Source organism: Cupressus sempervirens, chromosome 8 (assembly GCF_028749045.1).
Source record: "Cupressus sempervirens isolate cs-2001-9-10 chromosome 8, ASM2874904v1, whole genome shotgun sequence".
Taxonomy (NCBI): domain Eukaryota; kingdom Viridiplantae; phylum Streptophyta; class Pinopsida; order Cupressales; family Cupressaceae; genus Cupressus; species Cupressus sempervirens.
Genome location: NC_143125.1, coordinates 729,227,238 through 729,254,272, shown reverse-complemented (window position 1 = coordinate 729,254,272; position 27,035 = coordinate 729,227,238). Strand labels below are relative to the sequence as shown.

General features: G+C 35.8%; 1 protein-coding gene across 2 annotated transcripts in view; it reads right to left on the bottom strand.

Moving 5' to 3' along the window:
- GR (glutathione reductase) overlaps positions 1 to 27,035 on the bottom strand; it is a 61,772-nt gene that overhangs the window by 15,946 nt on the left and 18,791 nt on the right. The window contains exons 2-7 of one of the 2 annotated variants that reach the window (XM_089795155.1): positions 20,232 to 20,457; positions 19,789 to 20,067; positions 19,482 to 19,658; positions 19,300 to 19,353; positions 19,020 to 19,168; positions 14,247 to 14,971 (exon numbers count right to left, since the gene is read on the bottom strand). In XM_089795155.1, coding sequence (XP_089651281.1) covers positions 14,818 to 14,971; positions 19,020 to 19,168; positions 19,300 to 19,353; positions 19,482 to 19,658; positions 19,789 to 20,067; positions 20,232 to 20,457 — 1,039 coding nt within the window. In that variant the 3' untranslated portion in view covers positions 14,247 to 14,817. Of the gene's footprint in view, positions 1 to 14,246; positions 14,972 to 19,019; positions 19,169 to 19,299; positions 19,354 to 19,481; positions 19,659 to 19,788; positions 20,068 to 20,231; positions 20,458 to 27,035 lie in introns of those variants that run through there. The other variant, XM_089795154.1, reaches the window with a different exon arrangement.

The following is a 27,035-nucleotide window of genomic DNA, read 5'->3' as shown; positions in this document are numbered from 1 at the left end:
TCAACAATAGAGAATGATAGAAATGCCTCTCCTACACTTGTTTCTCAAAAGAATAAGATTCTCACTGATACTGAAAAACTCAACTTCTTGAAAAGTTTCTATGGTGGCCTGAAGCTTTCTTCAGAAAAGATTCATCCTTTGCTGCTCCAAACTTTGAGAAGTATTGAAGAAAAAGATGAAGGGGAGAACACGTTCTTTTTACATAATCCTCCACTTAAATCATTAATGGATCACAATGATAATACTTCCTCTCCTATGCTTTCTGGAGAAGAGACCAAGATCCGTATGATCCAAAACAAGTTGAGTTTTTGAAAAGCTTCTGTGGAAATAGGCTTCTTGATCTTCACAAACTGCACCCTACATTGCTTAAAAGGTTACAGGAGATAGAGAAAGAAGATGAGGAAAACAACTGTTTTCTGGATGATGAACAAAATCTTGATAAGGACTCCTGCAATCCAAAGCTTGAAAAATATCTTTCATTGTCTTCAAGTATCATTATAATAAAGAAGTTTCTGCTCATAAAGATGTATGTCGCGGAAAAGATCTCAAGAAAAAGCTAGGAATTTAGGAAAAGAAGATTGGAACAAAACAGGCCACAGGAATAGCAATAATTATCATAAACAAGAAGAAGTCTTACATCCACTTAAAAATAAGGAACTACAGAAAGGGATATCAAATGTTTGACACTTGTATGCAGCCCAAACTTGAAAGTGATGGCAAAGAAATTATTTTAGAGGATGAATGTCATGTAGTTTCTATTCCTACTTGATGTCTTAATTCTTCTGATGATGACTTCCTATGTGCAGATGATCTTCCCATTCATCCTTCACTGATAAGAGAAGATAGTAATGTGCTGATGCCAAAGCTTTACAATCTATTGTACCATCTGATACTACTGAAGGAGATAAAACCACAAGGCAGTCTCCACAGATATATCCTTTCCCTGTAGAAATGGATATCTTTCCATTTGATGATACTGATGAAATTATGATTAAAAAAACAATTGACATAGAGGCTAAAATTCAGGTTCAGGGGAAAGAAGACAAATCATCAAGTTTCTATTCTTTGTCATGTATGCAACTAGAATATGACGCTTTCACATTTCATGAAGACTATGAAGAAGAAGAAACATTGGGTGAAGAAAATATAAATGACTCTACGGATATTTGTGAGCATAATGATGATAAAAACTTTGAGGATATATCAACAAATGCCCCTAATGTGATGGAAGTTCAAGCAATGTCTTATGAAGCATTTAAAATTTAGAGAAATCCTATTTTTAAGTTTTTTGATCAAATAGAAAATTCTGTCAGAGAATATCCATGGGAATTATACTAATAATGAAAACGGGAATGAGGAAATCAATGATCTAATAGAGTTAGGTGAAGGTAAGTATCATGATGTTCAAATTTTGGGTTGGTGTTCTAAAGCTCCAGATGGTGATTTATTATTTGGAAAAAGAATCTACTTCAATCCATTGTTTTCAGAAGAATGTGTCCAAAAACGATTCTCAAACTGGTCTTCAATAACAAGCTTCAATGGTTGATACTACACAGATCTCCTTACATCATAAATTGTATGAAGGGTGCCCAATCCATGGATTGATTTCTAAGAAGCCGAACAATCAAAAAGGTCTTCGTGCAGAGGGTACTGGAGTACCTAAGTAGGTGCCCACAATAATAGCCAATAATTTTGAAGATGATGTCTCAATGATCCTAGAGTACTCAGCGTTATGATGAAAGTTGGATATTAGGTTCATTGGTCAACAATATTTTCCATCTTGAGTATGCCAATGTCATCAACCTAATGAGCTTGCAAGTGATGCACATTTGCACATTTCTTTTCCGAACAGGCACCTACTTTTCGCAACCAGTGAGTGGGTTTGTATGATCATTCTAGAGCTACATGGGATAGGGGAACCTACCTTGTACATACTGCAAATAGCTGTGGTTTTTGTTGTGTGCCCTATTTTTGGCCTTCTTAAGTTTCTCCAGTTAATCCCTAAGTTGTCTCCTTTGTTTGTTTCCTTGTGACTCTATAAACCTCCAGGTAACACACTGATTATTTTATGGCTTTTGTGTCATGTCCCCTATTTTGCCCTTAGAATTTAATAATAATGAACAAAATAAGAAGTTGATTTAATAATAAATTATATTATAATTTATTATTAAATTAATTGTAGCGTTAATATAATAAATAAGAAAACATGTTAAAAATAAATAGTATAATAATATAATATATAACTTTAAGATAAAATATTATTATATTATAACATAGAATATTATAATAAGAGCAATTCTATAAAAACAGATAATTAAATAATTAGTCAAATGAATAGCACCAACATGGTCAGAGAAATAAAGATATTATATTTAAAATTTAGAACAAAGAATATTGTTAGACACTTATACCTCTAGCTGTATATCCACAAGGGAAATAAGACACGACAATAATTAGAACCATTGATATTTTCATGCAGCTCAGATATGTATACCATTGATGGCAAAGATTGATCCCTATTATCACATAATCTGCACACCAATTCACTAGGAATATTTGACAATACATTCTAATGCTTATACCATCAACCAATTTCCAAATGAGAATACAAAGTATTAGCAATAATGTTTTACATGATACACAACTAATAAATGATGAGGAAAGCTAATCAGCGTTTGTATTAAGAAGGCGCCTGGAGGAGTTGTGACTCATTAGTTACAAATAGAATGAATCATTTCAGGATATAAAAGAATGATCGGAAGCAATGCAGATGTGGGGAATGGAAGGGGATATAAATTATTTCACTTATCGGCATAGCACATTTTATCTGCGTAGGAAGAATGGCCAGTCATAGAAGAGATTATCAATTCACAGGGGAAGCAGATAAGAAACGAGCATCAAGGAAAGAAATAGGGCTTACAAGTTCGGGCACACATTCTGGAGACAATCGACTGGAAGGAACAGGCACCTAAGAAATCACAAGGATAATAGAACTGTGTACGCTAGTCACGGGTTCAAACAGAGACATTACAAAGGAGTGAGATAGAAGCAGGCAAACGATAATTGTCCATTACGACAGCCGAGCTAGACATACAGATCAGAAAAACAATCACAGGCATACCTAACACGAAACAACTCAATGATCAATGAATACCTTGGAGCTTCAAACAAGCGATAAGTTATACATGACTGCAATTTTCTTAGTCATGATAATAATGGGTCAAGCTTAAGACAATAGAGAAAGAACTCGGATAAGAGTGTAGAGGAATTCATTTAGGGGAAATAAATATCATCGCAGGGTATTACAAACAGACATGCACAGATTGAAGGTTTCACACAGACTGAAGATATTGCATTTGACAAATAGGAAATAAATCTAGCCAAGTCTCAGCAAACTGAGCATCCGATTCATCTCAGGAAATTAATATCATTAAAACGTAGCCAAATAATATCAATTACTGATCACAGTTTAAAGCACAATGGATTCGTTCAACGTATTTAATCACCAATACTGGGCATTTCACCAAACAGTAACAGACCAGTAATTATTAATTATCTTTTTTTTTGGATAAGGAAGAGACGTTGGAGAGTATGGAACAACCCACAGATAAGGGAACTAAATTATTCCCACCAGATAAGGATTATGTATAGAGAAATTCATAAATAGCAAGTTAGTAATAATAAGGTCTGAAGAAAACAACTGACAACACCATTCCTTGTGAAAGGAAAGGAGGATCATCTTTTGTAGAAACTGTAAAAGAAGATTGAACGTAATCAGAAGAATAAATCCGGGCAGACAAGCCTTATTTATCACATTCAACATGCTAAATCAACAATCTCAAAGGTACATTTGGTGGTATCAAGAAGGAAAGACATGAAGGTAAAAATAAAATGAAATCTTTTCAAGTCCAAATCCAATCAACATCATACATATACAGATTCAAATGAGAAGACATATTCATCAATTCATTGTAAAATGACTATTTAAATAAGAAGAAGAAATCCAGATTAACCAGGGACATTACATTTTGGATTCCTCCCACATCCTTCACTGTCTTTGTCCCCAGTCAGAGCCAGTCGTTGCCATGTATCCTATAGATCCAAATTTCAGAATTTTGGGAGATTTTAATTTTTCCACCAAAATATATGCCACAATCTTTAATTTTTAATAAATAATTAAAACTAGCAAGTACACTTTAATGTGCAATGGGTACACCAAAAATATGTTGTTTGGGACATTGACATATGTATTTTATTTTGTATATTTTAGATAAATATTTAATAGTAATATCAAATAACAAAATGTAAATTTACTTCATACATAATATTACATCTCTAAATTATTATTTTTCATTTTTTAAATGATAAAATAGAAATAAATTTGCAATGTTTTTTTAATTACATATAAAATGAATCAATTATTAATTATAAGTTGTTTAATAAAACGTATGTATAGAAATACAACATAAATAAATACAAACTAAAATAATATGGATGGAGCCTTAAATGGAACAAAGTTTTTCACTAATTATAGACAAGTGAATGTATTGTACAATGATCATATCAATTTTATAGTTATGATTTTCACTTCACAAATTTTACATTATTTGGTGCAAGTGAAATCATTTGACTAAGTCATCACAAAAGTTGCTATATTCTTATTTGAATGACATAGAACTTAACCATCCATAAATCAGAATTTGAGTCAATCTAACGAGCACCACTTGACATCAACAAGGATGCACATTCATTAATATAAAGTACATTTCCTTGTGATGCTTTGCACATATCGCACCTCCGGTCGATTATCATCATCAACAGTTGAATGAGATCTAGAAGGGTTGCAAGATGATCAAATTAATTTGGATCATCTTTTTTCATTACCACAAGAATTTATAATTTGTCATTGAATGTCATGTTTTTTTATGGTCATTTTCCTACAACATGTTATGTGTTGACTGCAAATTCTGGCAGACCTCTTCTAATTGAGTTCTTTCACTTTTTATGTACTGTGCACAATTTTAAAAAAAGAAAGAAAAAAGATACTTTTACAAAAAGAAAAAATAAACTTTGATGCATTCAATGAAATGACAATTTTGGTAAGATTTTTGAGTCTCCTAAAGTATTGTGTTGGGTTTCATGCAAAACTTGTTGTACACAGTCAAACAACTTTTAGAAGCTTAGGAAATCTAGTAAATAACTTTCAGCAATGCCCACAATATAGTCGGTTCCAACTCGAGCAAGTACGTTCATCAGCTAAAGCTACCACAATAATTTTTTTCCCTACCATCTTTACCCATGTTTGCAATTGATTCTTTAATCAAAAGAACTTGTGCTTATAATGTCTTCTCAATACAATGGAATGATTCATTTTGCATATAACAAGAAAATTTTATTGTTTTTAATATCATTGAATGCCCTGTTTTGAGCGAGTTCCAAAACTAAAATGCTCATGTTATGTATACGATAGTGAGGGATGTAGATAATGGGAGCAATAGAGCTAAAAAGAGAGGGGGGGGGTAGAATTGCAAGCAAATAAAGATGAAGATGAACACAAAAACTGAGATATGGAAAATGATAGCCATGGAGATGGAGAATGAATCCAAGAGCAATCCATTCTTTCATTTTACTGAAGAAATATATTTATACATTATAGAAAGAATACAAGAACAGAAAATCGATGAACTCTTATTCCACACAAAACGAACAAGACATGACACTTCTTCAAGAGAATAAGTTGAATCTTCAAGAGAATAAGTTGAATCTACCATAATAACCATAGCTTCCTTAATTTTTTCTTTGATATTAATAATTTTTAATAATGCAAGCTATGACCAATGTAAATACAAGTATGTTCTTTAATTTTAAGTAATAAAAAGGATTAGACATATCATATTTGTCCATCATATAATGAGACTGATCTAATCTTTAATATATATTTTAAGTTCAATGTAGCCTTATTTGAATTTTAATATGCAATAGTTACGTTATATTATATTATATAACTTGTTATTGTTCATTGAAATTAAAGCCAAGGTAATTCTTCCTTTCAAAACTTAAAAACAATTCCATCAATCACTATTTGCATTGGTGAAAATTAGGTATTCATCCACCATCTTCGATAACAAAATTTAAAAACTAAATGGAATTGAGAAACTAAATGCAACACAACTAGCACACTTTCGACTTTAGGATCTCTCACAAGGTTATTTTGTTGCTACCAAAAACAATAAAATAAAGCTAAAAAGTAACATATTTAGCAGTGAAGGAATAAGAGTTTTTATGCATCTTGGTTTCATTTGTCTTGAACTAAACTTGGTTCATTTTAGGTGCATAATTCAATGTCATTGATTAGAACAATTTCATCCAAGGGAAGAATGAACATGTCCACCATTAATCTAGGCCCAGGCATTTCCTCCGTCTGCCACATCTCTAAACTGATCTCAATTCTCTTGTAGTTGTTCAAACCCTTGTTGTACACCTTCCTTTCAGCCTTGTTGAAGTTCCCCAATGACGTTCCTCCGCAGATCATAATCTCCACATTTGCAAAATTTTCCTCTCAGCTAGTAACATGATAGAAGAGCCCAATCTCAATAATTTCTCGAACCCCTACTGGGAAAACATTTGATCTCGGCATTGGTCTTGTAGTGGATTAGAATGGACTCGTTATTAGTGAACATAAGCAGATTTCCATCAAAAGCAATATGCACAAACGAGTATAGATTGTTCTTCTTGCCCTGTATAATCATTTGCCAAAGGAAATAGTCAAGAGTTTTCTTGGGGAGAAACTCATGGCTCTATGACATGCGGCCTCCCACGATGACGATCTAATCCTCAGGTAAAATCTGGATTGCAGCATACCACCTCGGGCGCTTCAGCTTCTCGGTAATGGATTCCACCCAATTGCAAGACTTGTCATAGCATGGTTTATAAGCACGAAAGAACAAATGAACATGATGACTGTGAAATCTAACGATGCATGAGTTTTCAATCGTCTTGCACGCCCCTCCTTTGTTGTGAACCATTGATTTGCAAAGTCAGGTTGGCCTTTTCATATACGAGACGCCTTCAGCGTGATTATTTTTCTTGGAATAGTTTTAATTATTTTTCTATTCCTCTTTATTATACCTTTAAAACGAGCCTACTTTTGATGAAAAACGGTGGATAACTCCTCAAGTTGCTCTCTCTTATTTAAAAAACCTCAAAATCTTAAAAATTCTAACTAAAGGAGTTACAAATGCTTATAAATTGAGCATACACAACCAAAAAGGGGTGAAGATGATAAAAATCTGAGCAATCAAAACCAAATTGGTTTTTAGTTTAGTGCTTAAAAAATGAGCACTCACAACTCAAAATTAGTTATTGGTTTCTAATGCTCAGAAGTTGAGCATTCATAACTTAAAATCATAACCGGTTTTAAGTTTGAGATGTTCCAAAAGAAAGCACTCATAACTTAAGAGGTTTTGAATGCTCAAGAAATAGGCAATGATAACCATTTCTTGGAAATGCTCAAGAAAGTCAAAATCCAAACCTCTATGCTCAAAAAGGTCAAACCAATAACCACTTTTAAGATTTCCAATGCTAAGAAAATGAGCATGCATAACCATTTAGCTAGAAATGCTCCAAAAAGTCAAATCCATAACTAGTTTCAAGTTTTCAATGCTAAAAAATGGAGCACTCAAAATCATTAAAGTTATGATTGCTTCAAAAGAGAGCATTTCTATCTCACTCAGTTCTCAATGATCAAAATCCAAGCATTTCCAACTCATTTCAAGAATCAGTTGTAACTACCAAAAAAACAAAGATGCAGATGTGACAGGTACAAAAAGGTGTTCTCGCTGTGTGAATAGGAATTGCCAGAACACAAAGTGCATATGATGAAATTGTTCAAATAACTTTTAAAATCTCTGGCATTTAAAGGAATGTAAATTTAGTGCCATGATCCATCACCTTCAGCGTGATTCTTACCTTTTCCAAGCCAAAATTTTGTCATTACCAGATTTTTCCTATTTCAAGCCAAAATTGCTTTGGGCTAAATGGGTTTTCAGATTAATAAGAGTCTGTCTTTTTCTGATAAACAAGAACATATATTGCATAGTATAAGAGCTACATTACATTGTACAGAATCCTTGTTAAGGTATGGGTAACCTGTAAACAAGAAAAATGGTCATAGCAGCATACAAAAATTATTTCAATAGGTATTACAATAGAAAGTGTGAAGAGTTGAGAGATTACTAATTAGGAGCTCCAACCCCAGATACAACAGCAAAAGATACAAAATTCAATATTGTATACATAGCATTTTGAAGAACGATTCAAAGCAGTTTTCACCATCATAGAGTGATAGAGTTTTAGAGATTGATCCTTGGATGTTATAACGTCCACAAACCATGGAAATTTTTGTCCCTTCTGTCAATTTTTTATCCCAGAAGGAAGCATTTTCTGTATGTGAGAAGACCTGTCTTCATTAAACTGTGACGACTCAAGCTAACATTGGGCTAAAGGGCTGTTGGATATTTTTGTACCAAAAGTTGAGTAATTCAGCAAAGATTTTTTTGCCTTCTCATTAGAGAGGAATTTGTCTAAAAAAATTTATGCACTCAATTTCTTGGTAGTGGCAATCTTGCAAGATAATATGATTTTCTTTATGCCACTGAATGTGGAAGAGAAGTGAGATGTACAATTGGAAAAGAACCATATGCATTTCATACGTGCAAGTCATGTGGTGTTCATGTCCTCTTAGATTTGATTTGTAAAGAACTTTGACCCTTGCATGTTATTTTTAGAGCTTTTTGGCTAGCTCATGACAACTGTATGGAGGAGATGCTACAGTTACTTAGAATATTGTCTGTTAATGCTTTATATCTGTCATTTTGCTGAGGGAAGTGTTGGCCAAATTTTTCACCCATCAAAAAATTTGTTACATGCTGCGAAAATCAAGAAGGTTTTGTTTTTAAACTGCTTAAGGTTTCCAAATTTTTGTTATCTCTCATGAAAAACCCTAGGGCAAATTGTTTTATCCTGTATTTCGATGGAGTTCATTTGAAATTGATTTGCTTTAATTAAGATCTTATATCTCTTAAGTCTCCTAAGTTGCCATGTTGCGAAATCTGGTAAAGCGCAACGTTGCACTATCATGATCTTTAACTGTGTTGGATGGTGCGACCATGTGAAGCAAGTCATCAACGCGGTCAGCCCGATGTCGCAGCAATTAAGGTTAACTTTCAAATTGAAGGTGCGAAGCAGTGATCAAAGGGAGATCAAGTGATCGCATCATTTTTCTGGCTTAAGGCATTTCAAGCTGCAAAAGGGTAACAAGATGCTAATCGTAGGGTCGCGCGTAATTAAAAACTAAAGGCATCTTAAGTTGCAATGAAGCAATAAGTGACAATGAAGTTAAAGTTTTAGACCATTGCATGATCGCAAGCTTCAAACATAACCCTAAGATATAAGTTGTGATGATGCAAATAAGGATAAGCAGTTAACATTGAATGGGTATCGCATGCTTGCGGGGGATTAAAGATAACCAAAGGTCAAGGTGGCAATGCTGCGAAGGCTTAGAAATGCATCGTCGCATGGTTACATATCAAGTTGAGTCTTTGAGTTGCGAAGCAGGGACAATAGGAAAGACTGTCAAGTTAACTGGTGATTGCAGCATTGCAGGGGTAAAATTAAAACTGCAGTTATGAGTTGCAAAGCAGCGATTAGTGAAGCAGTTAAGGAAGATCATTTTGCATGCTCGCAAGGCTGAGTTATGAAGAAATATTGACGGTTGCAGTTATGAGTTGCAAAGCAGCGATTAATGAAGCAGTTAAGGAAGATCATTTTGCATGCTCGCAAGGCTGAGTTATGAAGAAAGATTGACGGTTGCGAAATCGCGAGAGACATCTACAGTTAGTAGAAATGCTTAGTCGCATTGTCACAAAGTTTGTGATGTAGTGATAGTTTGAGTTGCGATGTTGCGGAATGTAACCATGCAGGTTAAAGGTTTAGGCCATCGCAACATCACAAGGGATTTGTGTTAACTCAAGTTCAGAGTTGCAAAAGAGCGAAATACTCATGGCCACATCTTCGTGGGTCACTAACTATGGTTAAGAAATAATGTTGTGACTTTGTGAATAAAGAAAGTGTTACAGTTAGAATTGCATAGCGCATCATCGCATGGTTTCATTGCTTGTTGATTTTTGAAGTCATGATGTTGCGAAGTAAAGTAATAGTCATAAAAGGTTTTAAGCCCAACATCGCGCGGTTAAGATGAATAGCATGTCTAGCGATTGTGATGAAGCGACAAGGCCATTATCTTAGTCTTCACATCGTCGCATGTGTAAAAGGTGTTAAGCCCTAAGCCACCGCGAAGAGGCAAAATGGTTAAACGAAGGGTTATCGCTCAGTCGGGGCAGTTAGTAATATAAAATGGTTGATAGCTACGAACCAACAACAAAGAAAAAGATAAGAGATCACAGCATTGCAGGTCAGACTTAGCAGTTAAAGGGAAGTGGTGTGAGGTTGTGAAAAGGGTAAGGATAGCCTCATTCACACAGTGGTAGCTAGAAATAAGAAAAGAGAATAAACCGTGGCGAAGGAGCGATCAACTGGTTATCGCATCATCGTAGCTTGCATTTTTAAAGCATAAAAGCAATTTTAACAGCCATGATTGAGCTGGACAGAAAGGGGATGAGCTAGAAGTACAAAATATGAAAAAGCAAAGCTTTAGCCAGCTTTTCGATGATTGTAGGTTTCTGAAGTGTGCTGATATAAATGCCATTAATGCCACGCTCCTGTTGCAGGAATAGATTAATTCACAAAAGCACAGAGATTTCCATTTACCAGCTGCATAATTTCTTGAGTTTTCAGAGCAAAAACAGAGTGATTTGAGTAGTTGTTTCCAACATTCAGCATTCAGAAGCTTTTGAGGTAGATTTTTTAGAAATGGCATAGAAAGAAGGAAAATCGATAGCACATGCTGTAACTAAGGAATCTTCTTCAAAAGGAAAGAGCCCTAGCCGATTTGTGGATGAATGGATGCAGATATTCCCTAGTGCTTCGAATGCACAAGCTGCAAAGGACCATGCTTTCAAGGATCCCTATGTATTTTGCAAGGATACGGTAGTACCTGATAGAAGTGGCAGTGAATTGTTCTGATATTTTTACAAAAATAGGACAGAAAAGGTCTGAATTTGTAACCCTTGGGACAAGAAACTTGGAAAGTTGATCATGCCAGAGGTTTTTATAGATGTTGACCTAATGAAGGCATTGATAAAATCTTACAACTCTGTCAACAAGTCATTTCACAAGAAGGATAGGAGTGTTTTCCTGGTGTTGGATAAGGAAACATTCATTGAAGCTTTTGACTTGGGAGGCCCTATGTCATTGCCAATTGACATAGAAAAGTTAAATGAGAACTTCAAGAGCCATAAGAATTTCTACATGGGCAGGGTTATGACCAAGCACATCCCTCGAGTACACAAGGAGAAAGGTGAGATTCCAAAGAAAAAGGAAGTGGATGAGAATCGAGCTCATGCCTCTTGAATTCTTCCAAAGGTATCTAAAGAATACAGTCTTTTCTTTGAGCAAGGTTTTAGGTTCAGATGGAACCATGTATGCTACTGGTGCACATTATGTCATGGCATTGAACATTTAGGATCACAACCCAAATGTGGGATATGACTTTGTGGAATACATCATCACCAGAATGCATGATGAAATTGTTGCTGCTCAAGAGGGGAGTATAGAGAATTTCAGGTTCTTTCACTACTCGATGCTCATGCATCTCATCTTGTTCAGAAATGTGGATCTCTTTGATCAGAGTTCATTTGAATCTACAAAGGAGTGGGGAGAAAGATTACCTGTGCAAAGATCAACTAGGGCATGGTAGAGATTCTAACCTTATTCTAATGTTATTTCTTTCTATAATGACTTTGTATACCCTATTTTGAAAATGATAGGAGTTAATGTTGAAAGGATACCACATAATGTAAAGAAGATAATTAAGCCTAATTTGTGTTATGATGTTGGAAAACAAATAGGGCACAAATTGGGGTAGTGTTTTCTTTTTTGAAGATTATACTGTTATTAGGATTTTTGGTTGTTCCCAGCCCCTCCACCTTCTTCCAAAATTTGTGCCAGAGAGGTTAGGAATTGTAGAGATATTCTAGCAACTGATTTCATTAAACAGGGAGTATTTAGGAAAAACTGTCAAGAAGGGCACCTTCCTTTGTAGATGCACAAAAGTGGGAGATTTTGAGATAGGGAAGAATGCCATTGAAGAAATTGATGTATTCCTTAGGGAATACAAATTACCAATGGCCCCTGCTAGAATCTATGACCCCTATAATGTAGTCAGGAATGCATTCAAGAGCATGACGAATTATACTCTGCCCCCAACAAAATGCCTATGGGAGGAAGACATCATTGCTGACAAATTAGATGAAGATGTTTGTAGAGAAAGAATGATCAAGTTTAGGGATGTTGTCAATTTTGAGCAAGAAATGAGGAAGGCCCCTCTTTCAAGGGATTCTATCCTGAGATGAACTACTAGCCTAGATTAGACAAATGTGTTGAGTGCTTTGATGAAATATCAACACAAGTCCTAGAAGAAATTAGAAGAAGAGTAGACCCTAAATCTATGGATGAGGACATTGTGGTAGAGATCCCAGTTGATGAAGAAGATTAGCCTGAGAGTTCTTCATGGGCTCAACAGAGAAGCAAAAAATAGAAAATAGTAGAGATTCCACCAAAGGCTCAACAAAAAGCCTTATAGATTACCCCAAGGGACAGCCAGTATTTTGATACTGTGAGAAGAAACTTCCTGATGACCCATGCCACTGAGAATGAAGCTAGGGCTGAGAAACTTGAACTCCAAGCTCAAATGCTTGATGACAGGATAATAAAGGCCAATGAATTCATGAGTGATGACAATTTCATCAAGTCTGAGGAATTCAAGGGTTTATTGTTCAAGCTAAAGCAAAATGATTTGTCCCTGCAGATGAAGCCAAGTGATTCTAATGAGGTGGTTGTTGGATTAGTTCAGAAACTACAGGAATATGATCCTGCCTCTAAATCCTTCACAGTGGAAGAAGCTAGAGAATTAGTGCAGAGGAGTGTCATTATTGTCTTCCCTGGTTGAGACATCAGCTCATCATTTTTGTTAGATCAAATGAGAAGATAGGAAAGAACCATATCCCTTGAGGATGAGAACCATATGGGAGAGTTGAGAGGCTCTGGTTACAATATTGATGCCCAAACAATGGCAATTTGGGGCTTAGCTCGAAAACATCAGAAGTCTACACTCATGGAGATTAAAGAATCCCCTAGGGGAAATGTCATATTCTAGAATGTTCATTCTACTTCCAGTGGCAGATATATGGGCTACAGAATTTAGCTGCCATGATGAGTAAGAACAATTTTGATGTGTTGGAGGTGTTGGTTCCAAAAACCGCATATTGGAATCCTACGAGCCTTGCCTACTCAATGCTGGGATATCCAACTAGTTAAGGCCAACTTGACGGGATTGATCGATGCGATAATCCCCTGCGCTTCCAGCTTTGCAAAACCAAGGCAGGTGTACCTTATCCTAGACGACAACCTCAAATCCAAGATGCTTAAAGCAAATTGATTAGAACACGAATGTATTGAAAGTTTTCAAAATGGCAAGAATTATCAAAAACTTTAAACTTGCGATTTATGAACTGAGAACAAAGGTAAATGACTCTATAAATGTGATAATGTTTTAAATAAAATAAAATTATAAATTAATGCAACAAATGAATATATTAATTCCTCAAAAGAAAGAAATGAAACAGTTGTCAGCATATGGATTATAAATCAAGCGCAATATAAAGACCAGTGCTTAATTAAATGGGCAATCAAAGTCAATATTATAAGTTGACATGTACAACTTTATAAAATCTAATATATTTAAACCATAAATAATTTTAACAATTCAGACGCAATGGATCAATTATATAAATGCAATTTTAAACTAGTCTAGGATGTACTTCAACTCCTGTGGAGACAAACTAGACATAAATAGGGGAACAATTAAATATTTCACAATATCTATGTTTATCAAATTTAAAATGCAATAATGACCCAGTCCACTTATCCGAATATTAAAATATTTATCATTTATAAAGGACACAACTTAATAATAAATTAAAACTCCAAACTTTAAAATAAATAACTATGCCGGAAATAAAATCGCAATAAATACACTCCTTACAAATGATCTATTTACTGCATCTCAATTCTGGAATCGCATATAAATTTGCTTTGTAATTAAATCCATGGGCTTTGTTCAAAACTTCATTTCTCCGCCAATAAAATAATATAATCTATCATAGTGCTTCAATATATAAAACTTTAAAAATACGAATATGAAATTGTCCATTGTGTTTTCAATGGCCTATACTTATACACTTTGAAGGGTGTCCATAAAACATCGCACCCCTTTGTAACAAATAACCACCAATATAAAATTTTAATATAATCCTTATTGAAAATAATCGGTGGTTTAGTAATTTTAGGCCTTGTATTTTATCAGGCTTTTATTATCTTCAACCTCTGGCCAAGACTGTACTCTGATAAAATGAAACCTTTAAAATGAAGAATTTTTGGCGGAATGCTTGGAAACTCGGACGCTTGGATCTTTCCTTCCACGCAAGTTCCACTCCATTCAAACGCTCTCTATGATGCGTGGGCTCACTGGAAGTTCAATATTTTAGGACATAAAATCATACCCTCCCCACATATGTTGAACACGGACATAGGGCACTGTATATATATTTCTTTGTACCTGTCGTTGCCTTAGTTTTATTTTTATGTGTTGATGCCTGTACACTGCTTACTAGATGCGAATGAGAATTTCCGATGTTGCCAAGGAGCTTTCAAGTGACACCGATGAATACTCTCGTAAAATCCATGATGCACTTCTCTTCCGCCGGATCTCTTCTTTCCACAGATGTGCTCCTTTCTGCAGCAAACACAGAACAACGTTAGACACCATTGATTGCTAAGAAATGGTATGTATCTCATGCTCAGGAAGCCTTGTGAGGTATGAACGCTGAAGTCTCCAAGATCAATCATATTTTATCCAGATTTTACTCGCACTTCACCTATCGGCCTTCAACAGATATTCTTGAGATCCGATGTGCAGATATCCCAAACTTATGATGGTTCCCGAGTTTATTTTGCCTTATATTTTTCTTGAACACTCTCTTCACCATAAACAGAAGAATGAAGTGGTGAATAACTTCTCATTCTATCTAATATTCCATTTACCTCATACTTCAATCGGATACTTCTTTTGTCGGACTGGGCCAATATATTATCACTGTAGATGTTCATTTGGATTATACCCTTGTTAACATGAAGGAGGCAGAAGAATTTATATCTCTTTATTACAAATGTCAACAAATGCTTTCTCTGAATATCTATTTTCATATCCTCTCTTGATTTTGCTGGTTACTCTTCTGTATATTCTGAATGTTCAGACATATAGTATTAACCGGGGTCAAATATAAGTAAGGTGTGTTCCTCTTCAAGACTAAAGTCCATTGTTTAAACAGGTCCATTATAACCTTATCATACTACACAAAATCTACTTCTAACATCCTCATCTACAATCATTGGTTCTGAACCAGCAAAGAGGCCTGTAGCTGTTGATAATAAAGTTGATATTGCAAGTACTTCATACAAGCTGTGAACAGTGGAAAATAGAATTTAGGAGTGCCAATGAAATTCATCCAGACACAATGAATAAATAAAATCATATGCGCTTATGAGAATAATTTGGTTTGAATATGTTTTTCTGAGACTTCCCTCCTTATTTCCTGTAAGTTATCTGCTTGCTCAAATGTGCTTCAAACTATGTATTTGAATTTTTGCACTTAATCTATCTTGAAATATAATTCAATAACCACAATGACAATTTCCATTTTGGATCTCCACCACTATTTCACAAATGGAAACCTTAAATTTTGAAAAAATTTAGAGTTCCATCAGGAGAAACAACTTCAGGGAGCCTATGAAAGGTTTATTAAAACCAGGAGGCAGTATGAGGAAGAGATGAAAAAGACTTATGTCTTGAAGAGGAAGAATCTACAATTGGAAAATGAAATGGTAACATTGAAGAATACTGTTAGATCTGCTACAGAGTTTAAAGAACAAGGTACCCAGACAGAGGGCCAAACAGCTGAGGTTGAAGGCACATCTGGTCAAGCCATGGACGTTGATTAGGATGATCTAGAATTAGGCAAGGAGATTGAAATCAGGACTATTAAGAACTTGCTAGTTCACAAGATAGATGCACTGAAATTTGTCTCTCAAAATGTACACAGTAATTATCTTGTTTTGCAGGGAGCAGAGTATGTTTAGATGCAGTTGCCATGTTATCCCCTCTTTTCACCACTTTGGGTCCTTACACTCCATTCTTTGATAATCTTGTACCTTTTTTGCCACAAAAGAAAGATTTGCCAAAGGTACAGATTATAAATACTAGAAAAAATGATTAATAAAGTGAAAGACCCAAATGGTTTCTTTGCTGGCGAACTGCAGTTGATTCAAAATAAGATGAAGATAATTGCTATAGGAACACCCAGCTTTGTCCCTACAATTTTGGACAGTGATGGAGGAATTAGAGACTAGGTGGAATGGTCAGCATCTTTTAATAGCATTTTAAATCATCCCAGGTTCCTGGCATGTTGTAATGATGAGGCAGCTGTAGTGGTAGTATATGATCTGATTGACATGCTCTATAAGCTAGAAGCAGAGATGTCAAAGATAACTGCAGAGGTTAAGGCAATAACTGATGCCAAATGGAGCAAGTGCCTCGAAAGAGTTAAACGCAGTTAGGGATGCCACCTGGCCTGACACAGATACAGACATAGCCATCTGGGAAGTTATTGCAGACATTAAGGATATACCATCTGCTGACAGTGATTAGGCAGTTCAGGGATGCAGATAGAAGCAGAAAAGACAAAAGAGATAAAGAAAAGGCATGGACAGCGACAGGCAGCTAAAAGAAAAAAGCAATTAAGATAAAGGTTCCTGCAGTAAATGACCTACTGATGTTGCAACTACTTCCTTGTTTTGGGTCGAATGCAGAGGAATGTTTTAAATTTAACTTTGTAGAAATATCTTGCTTCTTGCCTGTCCAGTAAAATTTTGACATATATCTTCCTCCCATCTAAAGCTTGTTGCAATCCTATTTAAGGATTTCCAAGATGTGGAGTGGAGGTTCCAATTGTTATGACTAAGAGACCACAAGGTTGGCTCCAGTTCTATTATTATGGGACCACCATTCTCAGTTTTTTCTCTGTTTGAACAACCGTGTAATTTGTTATGAAGATTAATATAATACAATCGTCCATTTTGTGTTCTATGAATTTGTTACATATATTTGATATATTTCTTTCAAGGAAATTAATACAAAGCTTTATTGAAGATTTCAATCTGAAATTTGTCTCCTCTTTCATGGGTTTGTAATTTTCTGTGATATATGTATAAGGTGCATATTGTCCACTTACAGCTTGGCTTTGAAGTTGTATGCCTTTGTGTATTTTGCTATTGGGTCAAGGGCTCGAGTAAATTGCTTGATATGCATAGACAGAGTTGCAAGGATCATGAAAGAATTTGATAAGTATGAATTTCATTCTAAAAATAGATGTTTGCTTGCAAGGTGAATGGATAGATCTGATATCTGGATATATGAGTATATTTTAGATATCCTGGTATATGCACTAGCTCATGTTATTGCCCAATGGATAAGGGACTGATCAGCTTGGAGATTGCATGTATATTGTTGTTGCACATGAGGGTTATGCTGATTCAAATCAATATTATACTCAAAATCCTTTTCCCTTTTGTTGAAGAGGTGAAAAGTGTTGCCCTCACTTAGCTTATCTAGTTCATATGTCATAATTCTAGTTATTTCATGTCTATGTTACTTGCATAAGTGTTAGAAGATTAAGGGTCTTATCTGCTTTGTTAGATTCAAGTGTATGCTTTAACATTGGTACCATATGAATGAATCTGAGGTACACCCACCTAGGTTTTGCAGAGCTGAAATAGAAGAAGGGTATAGCCTTATAGTTGGCCCTGGTATCTGAATAAGTATGTTGAATATGGGAGTTGGCTGCCCCTAGATGTATTCTATTCCTATTACTAGGTTTTTGAAACATGACGTTTTAAAACACCAACAAGAAGGAGGTGGTTATGTTTGGGGTTAAGCTTCTCTGTGGGACATTTTTGAGTTTTCCATAGGAATATTTCAGCATAACAGATTTTTTATTACCCTAGCAGAATTTCATCTGACTTTGGGTAAAAGTAAAATTGAAAATCTTCAAGTAACACAATCCCTACAAGTGTGGCATAAAAGTTGAGGGGAACCAATCCACATTTTCCTATTTAGCATTTCTCGGTTCCGGTCATTTCTGTATTGGCCAAGAGTTCATATTCATGTGAATTTATGAAATAACCAAAATTTGATAATTCAGGATATAGTTTCACTCCATACCTAGACTACAAATAAAAAGCTTAGATCAATTGAGCACTCTATTTTAATTTTTTTTGGCTTATCACAAAAATTTCTACAGAGATTTAACTTTCACAGCTTGAGGGCAATCATACTTTATAGTGGATTTGAGGAGTGACGTGTTTGTCTTTGTGCATCTATTAAGTTTGCACTGACCATTGGTTTTGTAATCATCAAACTCTTTCAGGTTACCTTTTGTGGTTTTGGCTTCGTCAAGCAATACATTAAAGGGAAGATTCAGACAACCCAGTCAAAACACACAAGAAGGGAAAAAGAAAGCAGCAATGAACATAGCGGAAAAGCGACTATTGCAGCTGCTAATAGTCACCAGTTTGACATACAGATGAATATCAAACATGAGCCTTCATTGCCTTACAATTAACCATCATTATTTATTAATTTCATGTTATTTAATCACCAAACCTTTGTTTCTCGATTTCACATTCAACTACCAAAAGAAACTGTTTGTCAAATGCACTCAAAATACCTGTAGTCCGGTTTTGCAGGTTCATTGCCAAATACAGATTTAGCAAATGCCCCTCCTTCCATTATGGCAACTGGAGTCAAATTTACCCTGTTAGTCACGTCACCAACAGCCCAGATTGATTCAACAGATGACCTTGAGCATTCATCTACCTGCAGAGGCCAAACATATTAGCAATGGAACTCAAACATATTAGCAATGGAACTAACTTACATTTACATTGCAGATTGAAATTTGCATCAAGTTTGCTGTCTAAGTACAAATAATTCATTTGCTTATATACCTCAATGGCACCATTCTTGGCCAGGTTTACTCCAACCTCTTCTAACCCCAAATTCTAGCATACATATATCCAGTTTCAAAATAATATTAGTCCATGGGCAGCATCATTTCTAGCTCCCTACCACAAAAATATATTAAAGAAAGTCCTTGCAATCACCATATAGTATAATCCATTCACTATACCTTAGTATTTGGAACTCGACCAGTTGCAAACATAACATGTGAAAAACCCTCAGCAACTTGTTTAGTGGTTTTCAGTGTAAGTAACCCATCTGATGTTTTTTCTATAGCTTCTGGAGATTCTTCAGAATGAAACTCAACTCCTCTCAGTGCCATTTGCTCTGCTACAAAATCTCTAATCTATAAGAGTATGCATGTTCAATCAGATTATAGTTGTAACTTGAAAGTGATTAGTAAATTATCCATAGCCATAAAATAAGAATCAGTCCTGTAACAAACCAAAGAAATCTATAAGCTAAAATCTACTAACCTCCTCATCAAAGCCTCTCAAAACCTTCTTCTGGCGGATGAAAACATGTACATCACTGTGCAATCCATTGAAGATACTTGCAAATTCCAAGGCAATGTAACCACCTCCTATAATGGCAATTTTGTCTGGGCGTGAAGGTAAATCTAGAGCAATGTCAGAATTAATAGCAAATTCTTTTCCAGGAATTTCAGGAATGAAAGGACGTCCGCCCACTGAAACAAGTATGTGCTTTGCAGAGTATAATTTTCCACCCACTTCCACTGTATGTGGATCAACAATCTGAAATGACAAGACATTAGAGATAGTAGATCAAAGCAAAGTGTTTGGCCCTGTTGAAGTTGAATTTGAAATATGAACAAAACAATATAGCTAAAATAACATTTATTGCTTTTGTAGAATTTTCTAACTCAGATAACAAAGGCAACAGAGTCTTGCACTCAAACCTTTCCACGACCTTCTATTAGAGTTACACCAGCATTGTTCAAGACATTTTTATACACCCCAGTTAACCGCCTAAGTTCTGCATTTTTATTAGATATTAGAGTGCTCCAATCATGCTTGGGCTCACATTCATAAGTCCAACCAAATCCTCCACTGTCTTCGTGTTCATGAGAAAACTTGGATGCATATACAAGCAATTTCTTGGGAACACAACCACGAAGTACACACCTGCATGAAGAAAACTTATCAATGGGTTACAAAGTGAAAAAAGCAAACATGGTTATCATCTCCCAAAAACAACAATGCAAATAAGTTAATGACAATTTTTCTCTAGTTTTATCTTAGATGATAGCCAAATATTATTACAATAACAAAAGTCCAATGAAGTCAAAAGGAAAAAAAATTGCTGCACGATTAATCAGAATCTTTTCCAGAAAAGTAGCAGCCCCTACTTTTTAGGGATGCAAATTTGAGTGGGTGGAAAAGGTGGTGGTCTAGAAATAGCCCCACCAGCTTGGGCTTTTTCTCTGACAAATGTCACTCATTTGATGTTTTCCAATTGGTACCAATTAATCTTTCTATCTTTTATAATTATTTCCTCACGTGAATTGAATATTTATTAACTCTAAAAATTCACAGTACCACCAACTTTAAAACAATCCTAAAAATTCAGCAATACCACTGAATTCTATTACGAAGCCTCCCTCCATGGGACCCCACCCTAAATGTGTGCAACAGGTAAAAAATGACTTAAATTTCCAGACAACTGCAATGAGAGAATAAAGAGTACACTACAAAAATTGTGTCAATGGATCCTGAAATGATATTTATTTAAGTATGATAGGGTACATCTGTATAATGGAAAAGTAAAACAAAATCTAAATAATAAAACAATAACCAAAAAGAATTTGCTAAAATTGAGGTTAGGCACAATAGGATACAAAAGCTTAACATTTAACATTGGTGTTTATCTCTGTGCCTTTGATTTAGGTGACAGATCAATACAAGGGTCTTCATTGCACTTACTGGCCTCAACCTTACATGTACCCTGCATTTTTCAGGGCACCATGGGTCAGTGGGATCATGGACCCCTTCAGAGTGTGATTAAGTGCCCTGCCAACGGTACCCAATATACATATTGGCACCAACTAATGCCAGCAATTATGAAAAATGCTAAAACAGCAAGCACATTAAGGCCGTGTACATAGGTAGAGGAACACACATGGAACAGAAGGAGCCTTGTTCACTTTCAACCAACAATTACTTACTGGAACCATATCTTTGATCTCCTGGAAGATAAACCATCTCATCTTCCTCTTGATGTTTATATAGCTTCAATTCTGCATGGTTCCACATCTCTCACCAGAAATTTACTTTGTAGAGAGCTGTCTTATGATTTACGAATAACATTTTGTGTCAATTATTATTTCCAATATCATTCATTTTGTTTTTGTGAATGATTTCATACTCTTTTCCTCTACTCCAATTATTCTTAATGAAATCACATCTGATTGCAGTAGATCATACTTGAGATTTAGTATAATTTCCTCAGTTGCTCCTAAAATCCATTCAACCATTTGATCAGGCTTTCATTATTTGGAGTACTAATTTCCTGTTTAATAGAAATCATGAGACCCACAACAAAACCAGATTTTTGGATATTCAGATGTTGGGTGCATCCAAACCCAAAATTAACACGCCCGGTTCATACACATGCCTCACGTATACCTTATATGCATTTATTATGATATTTGTTAAAAAAAATAGCTGTTCATGAAATAATTAATATGATGCAAAGAGATCCTTACTCTCGACACCTAGATGGTACCCATATTGTATGGTGTATAAACACTAGAATCAGCTGACAAGCATGCCACTTGATATACAGAAGAACATAAGTGTCAAAGTGTCAGCCCAAGCATATTTAACAAGTTCTTCCATGGTTTAAAACTTAAAAGGAAAGAGCTTCAATAGTCAACAAATCATGGCTGTTTAGGTGGGAGTGGGCCTCATGTATAGCAAAACATTCTTGCTGTTTAGTTTTAGTCATTTGAAAATAGGCTGTCAAAACTTGATAGCAGGTGATCATTTTGTTTAAAATGGTTTTGTTTGTTACCATTCTAGATTACACAACGTATTTCAACCATTTGATTACAATATTTAAAATTCAATATTGTGGGGTCATGATTTTACTACAACTGGTCAAACTATTTAATACTTAAAATCTCCAGAATTGCTAGCATCTGTTGGATTAATTGACATGTAAATTTAGCAGATGGATTGATGAGAATTTCCTTTCACAATCCATATATACTTTAAACTTAAATTTTTAAAAACTTCAAATGAAGAACTTCAAGTATACATGCTCTACATTTGAGTCAAGTACAATGTGTTTCATGTATCACACCTCAAAAAGGCGTTGGGTCAGAATGTGATGCCTTTTGCAGTATTACCTCCCTTGGATGATGAGGGGAAACTGATTTTAGTGCCAGAATCCATTCTGGATAGTAGAGAGAAGCAGCTTCGCAGGAGAGTAATCAGAGAGTATCTGGTTAAGTGGAAAAATTTACCTGTTGAAGATGCTACTTGGGAGGGAGAAGTGATTTTGCAGCATCCAGCATTAAGATTGCTTGAGGCCAAGCAATTTTAGAAGGGGCGGACCTGTAATGTCCCTATTTTTGGAGGAGTTAATTATTAACTTAATAAAGTGATATATTTTATGAAGTCATTAAATAAAACAATCTTCTAGAGGTTGCTAGAAGAAGCCGAGAAAAAAATTATAAAGGAGGCCGACCTATCGAGAAAAAAAGAATAAATAGGCATTGAGGGCTCATTGCCTATCATCGAGATTTATTATTGATTTTTTCTTATGTGCGTTGTGGAGCCTAGGGTTTCTACAAGTAGTCACAATTGGCCATTGAAAACAAAAACTCTCAATTGGTACGCAATTTTGAGGGTGTGAAAGATCACCTGAATTATTGCAGCTGTGGGAAGGATATTTCAGTCCTTTCACTTGTGCTTAATTGCTGGTTTGGAGTTTCAAGTGGAGTTGCACTTTCATCATATCATCTTCAACATTCAGTCTCCACCATTTGATCAATCCAGGTTCTTCATTTCAATCTGTAGTTGCAACAAGTTCTCAATTGTATACAGCCAGTTAGGGTTTCTCTGTAATGTGCCATGTCATAATGTTTTGGTGCTGAAATTGCCATATCATTTGTAAAAACATTTAGTTTTCATTGAATGAATACATTGGCACTATTATTTCTTTTATTCAACAATATACTTTCAGCAGTGTATTAAATTTAGGGTTTTTTTTAGTGGCCTATTGAAAAGGGTCATTATAGTGGTATCAGAGCGGTTTCCTACCAGCCTGATAGGGTTACCCAGCCACCATTTAATTTAGTTTACAAAAGAACCAACATAACTGAGAATATGGCTGAGAGACATTCTCAAAGCCCATCCAGAAGTGTGCGAGATGATGAGACTTTACAGCAACAGGAGAGGCTTCTACAGTCAATAGAGGCAAGTATATAGGCAATGATGGTTATGATGCAACATTTGATTGGGGAAAATAGGAGAAATAATCATAATAATGACCAGGATGACAGGAGCATAGCAAAATCACAACATAGGACACGATCTGGAACAGCTAACAGACCCACACGCCCTACATTTAGAGAAGAAACTCCAGCATGCACACCTGATGCTATGGTAACAGATATTGTAGATGAACTCTGACAAGCGAGGAATGAGTGGGATTCATTACCAGAATATGTACAGGATGGATGGACATTTGACAAGTACCTGAACTATAGAGCTGCCAGGCAGAAGCAAGTAGATAAACACAGTGAGTTGCAACAGCTCACCAACAAGTTGGTATTACCCACATTTGATTGCAGTGGAAAACTGACTGCTCGTGCTTGGATTCATAAGGTGGATACTTTCCTATCTCTGAAGACTATGACAGAATTTGAAGCACTCAAGTATGCCACTTTACACTTAGATGGGGCAGCACATGATTGGTGGACACATGGCATGATCACACTACACAATCAAGTAACCACTTATCAGGAGTTTGCGGATAGATTGATAGAAAGGTTTGATAAAAAAAATCCTGAAGTTTATTTCCAGGAGTTAGCCCAGTTGAGACAATCAGGAGGCTAAGAACAATTTATCAACGACTTCCAGAAGCTTGCAGTGATGGTACCTGACATTTCAGAAAGGAGGCTAGTCATTTTATTCACAGAGGGATTAACTGAGCCACTCAAGGGGTGAGTAAAGGCCTTTGATCTTCCTACATTACAGGAAGCCATGAAGAAAGCCCGCAGTATGGAACTTGCAGCTCCAGCAAACCGGTTTAGTTCAAAGGGTTCTTCATCATTTAGAGATAACAAAGGGGAATTCAGCAAGGTAAAGAGAAAGTTAGTGACTTAAAAGGCAAGCCAGCTGCACCTTGGGATAAGTAAACGCTTAATGACCTACGTAGGAAGAGGTCCCTATGAGTTTGGTCATGATTGTCCTATGAGGCCTAAGGGGAAGGCTAACCGGGTGATGTGGGCTTATTACGAAAGTTCAAATTCAGACATCTCAGAGCACCATGATGAGGATCCTGATGAGGCAGAGGGTGATCAAGAGGTAGATAGTGCTGAGAAAAAAGAGGCTCCAGAGCTACATTTACAGGAGGCACGTCCATCTAGTATTCAAAGAGAGGGATCTTTCAGATTTCAGGGAGTCTTGGCAGGACAGAAGGTTATTACTCTATTGGATACAGGTGCCGCACATAATTTCATTGATGCACGATTTGTGGAGAGGCATGGACTCATTACTAAGGAGTTTGAGGAACTGAGAGTCAAGGTAGCCGATGGATATACTCTTCGTTGTGACAGGATGGTGCGAGATCTACCTTTGCGCCTAAACAACTATGAGTTTAAGGCAAACTATCATGTGGTCAACATGGGTGACATGGACATAGTACTTGGGATGCAGTGGCTAAATTCTTTGAAGGAGGTTACCTTGAGATTGGAGTATATGGAGATACGATATGTGGTGGATGGCAGGAATCATGTGCTGAAGGCTATTGTCATGTCCCTTTTCAAATAATTAAAAATAATAATTTTTGCCAAGGCAGGCAGGCCCAAGAAGGTGAAGTTTCGGAAAAAGAGGGTTAATCTTTTGAAACTGTTGGACTAATAAATGAAAATTATTATTAAAATATGTTTTATTAACCCCTCTTGGACGTGAGTTAGGGTTATGCCCTCTTTTAAGGGGTTTGGAGGCATTTTGGGCTCATTCTAGAACTTGATTTTGCTCATTTCTTTGTTGTTCTTCAGAGGCTGCCAAACCTGTGGAGGAGACCCAAGAACGGGAGTTTGCAGGTTTCCAGGAAGGCTAAGGACGGGAGTTTAAAGCCATTCCATGTGCATGCTCATGCAGAGTTTGCCTTTGTACTGAACAATGCTGATTTGTGAGTTTTCGGGTGTGTTTTTTGTAAGAGTTTGGTGTTTTCGGTTGAGTATTTCATATCAGTTTGGGTTGCTGCTGTATTTCAGACTTTTAGATGTTAAAATAGAGCTGAATATATGCATTTGGTCGTGATTATACTTCTGTGATAGATTATTAGTGTTTTTGTGGTGTTTCCGAGCTATTCTATGTTGTTTTCGGGAGCCCGATGAGCATTGTTTTTATCCTCCGTATGGGAGCTGTTGTGTAAATGTTGTACAGATCTGAAAATGTCATTTTGTAGGCTGTTATGCTGCTGAAATTTCTATAAAAAATGTCCACTTTCAGATTTATTAAAAATATGTGAAGCTATGAAGTTTTTGGCACTATTTCCGGCATACCCGATTTAGGGTTTATTGAGAAATTGGTGGTTGTTTGATCTTAAAGATCTGATTAGAGGCTTGAAATATCATATGAAATTAGAAAAGGGACATTTCAGTGGTATCAGAGCTATGATCTTGTCAGCCTGAGGGTTTGTAGAAGTTTGCATGTCAGTTTTGACAACTACCCAAATCTTGCATGTCATAATTTATGGTTGCATGTTGCTTCTAATCAACTGCATGTCAAAATTTATGGTTGCATGCTACTTCTAATCATTTGCATGTTAGTTCTTGGTGAATTTGGTGGTTGCATGTTGCTTCTAATCAGCTGCATAAATTTATGGTTGCATGCAACTGAGTGAAAGAGAAAAGAGATATTTGCAGTGAGAAAAGAATACAGAAATTTTGATCAAACCTCCAGTTGAAAGTAAAAATACAAAATCCAAGGAAGGAAAAAGTATGGCTGCTCCAGATGAGATGGCAAAGAAATTCTTCCAAGACATCCAAGGTATTTGTCATAATTACCAGTTGTTGTAGCTGCATATTGCAAGTAGTTTAAGTCTCATATTTGTATTGAATATTGCCAAATTAGTTGCACATTCATGTTAGGTCATTGTTTAGACAATCTGGAGTCTTTTTGTAAGCATTCTCTTTAATGCAAATCGAAACAAGAGTCCTTGCAGCAATCTGAAAAATTATATCAGTCATACGACCCCTTGCTTGCAAAGTGTTTGACGAAATGTCAAACAATTGAAGTATAAAGATTCTTGGCGTTTGAAGAAGTTATAACCTATTGGGGTTACACTCTACTTTATCTAGAATGGACAGGTATAGTACAGAGTCTCAAAGGACACGATCTTGGACAATTGATATCCAGAGTCAAAATAGTAGAAAGGATGGTTATTTAGACATTCGAGATAAACTTAGGAAAATAAGCCATGACATGTCTGAACAGTTGGTTAAGCACCACCGTATGATGAATGA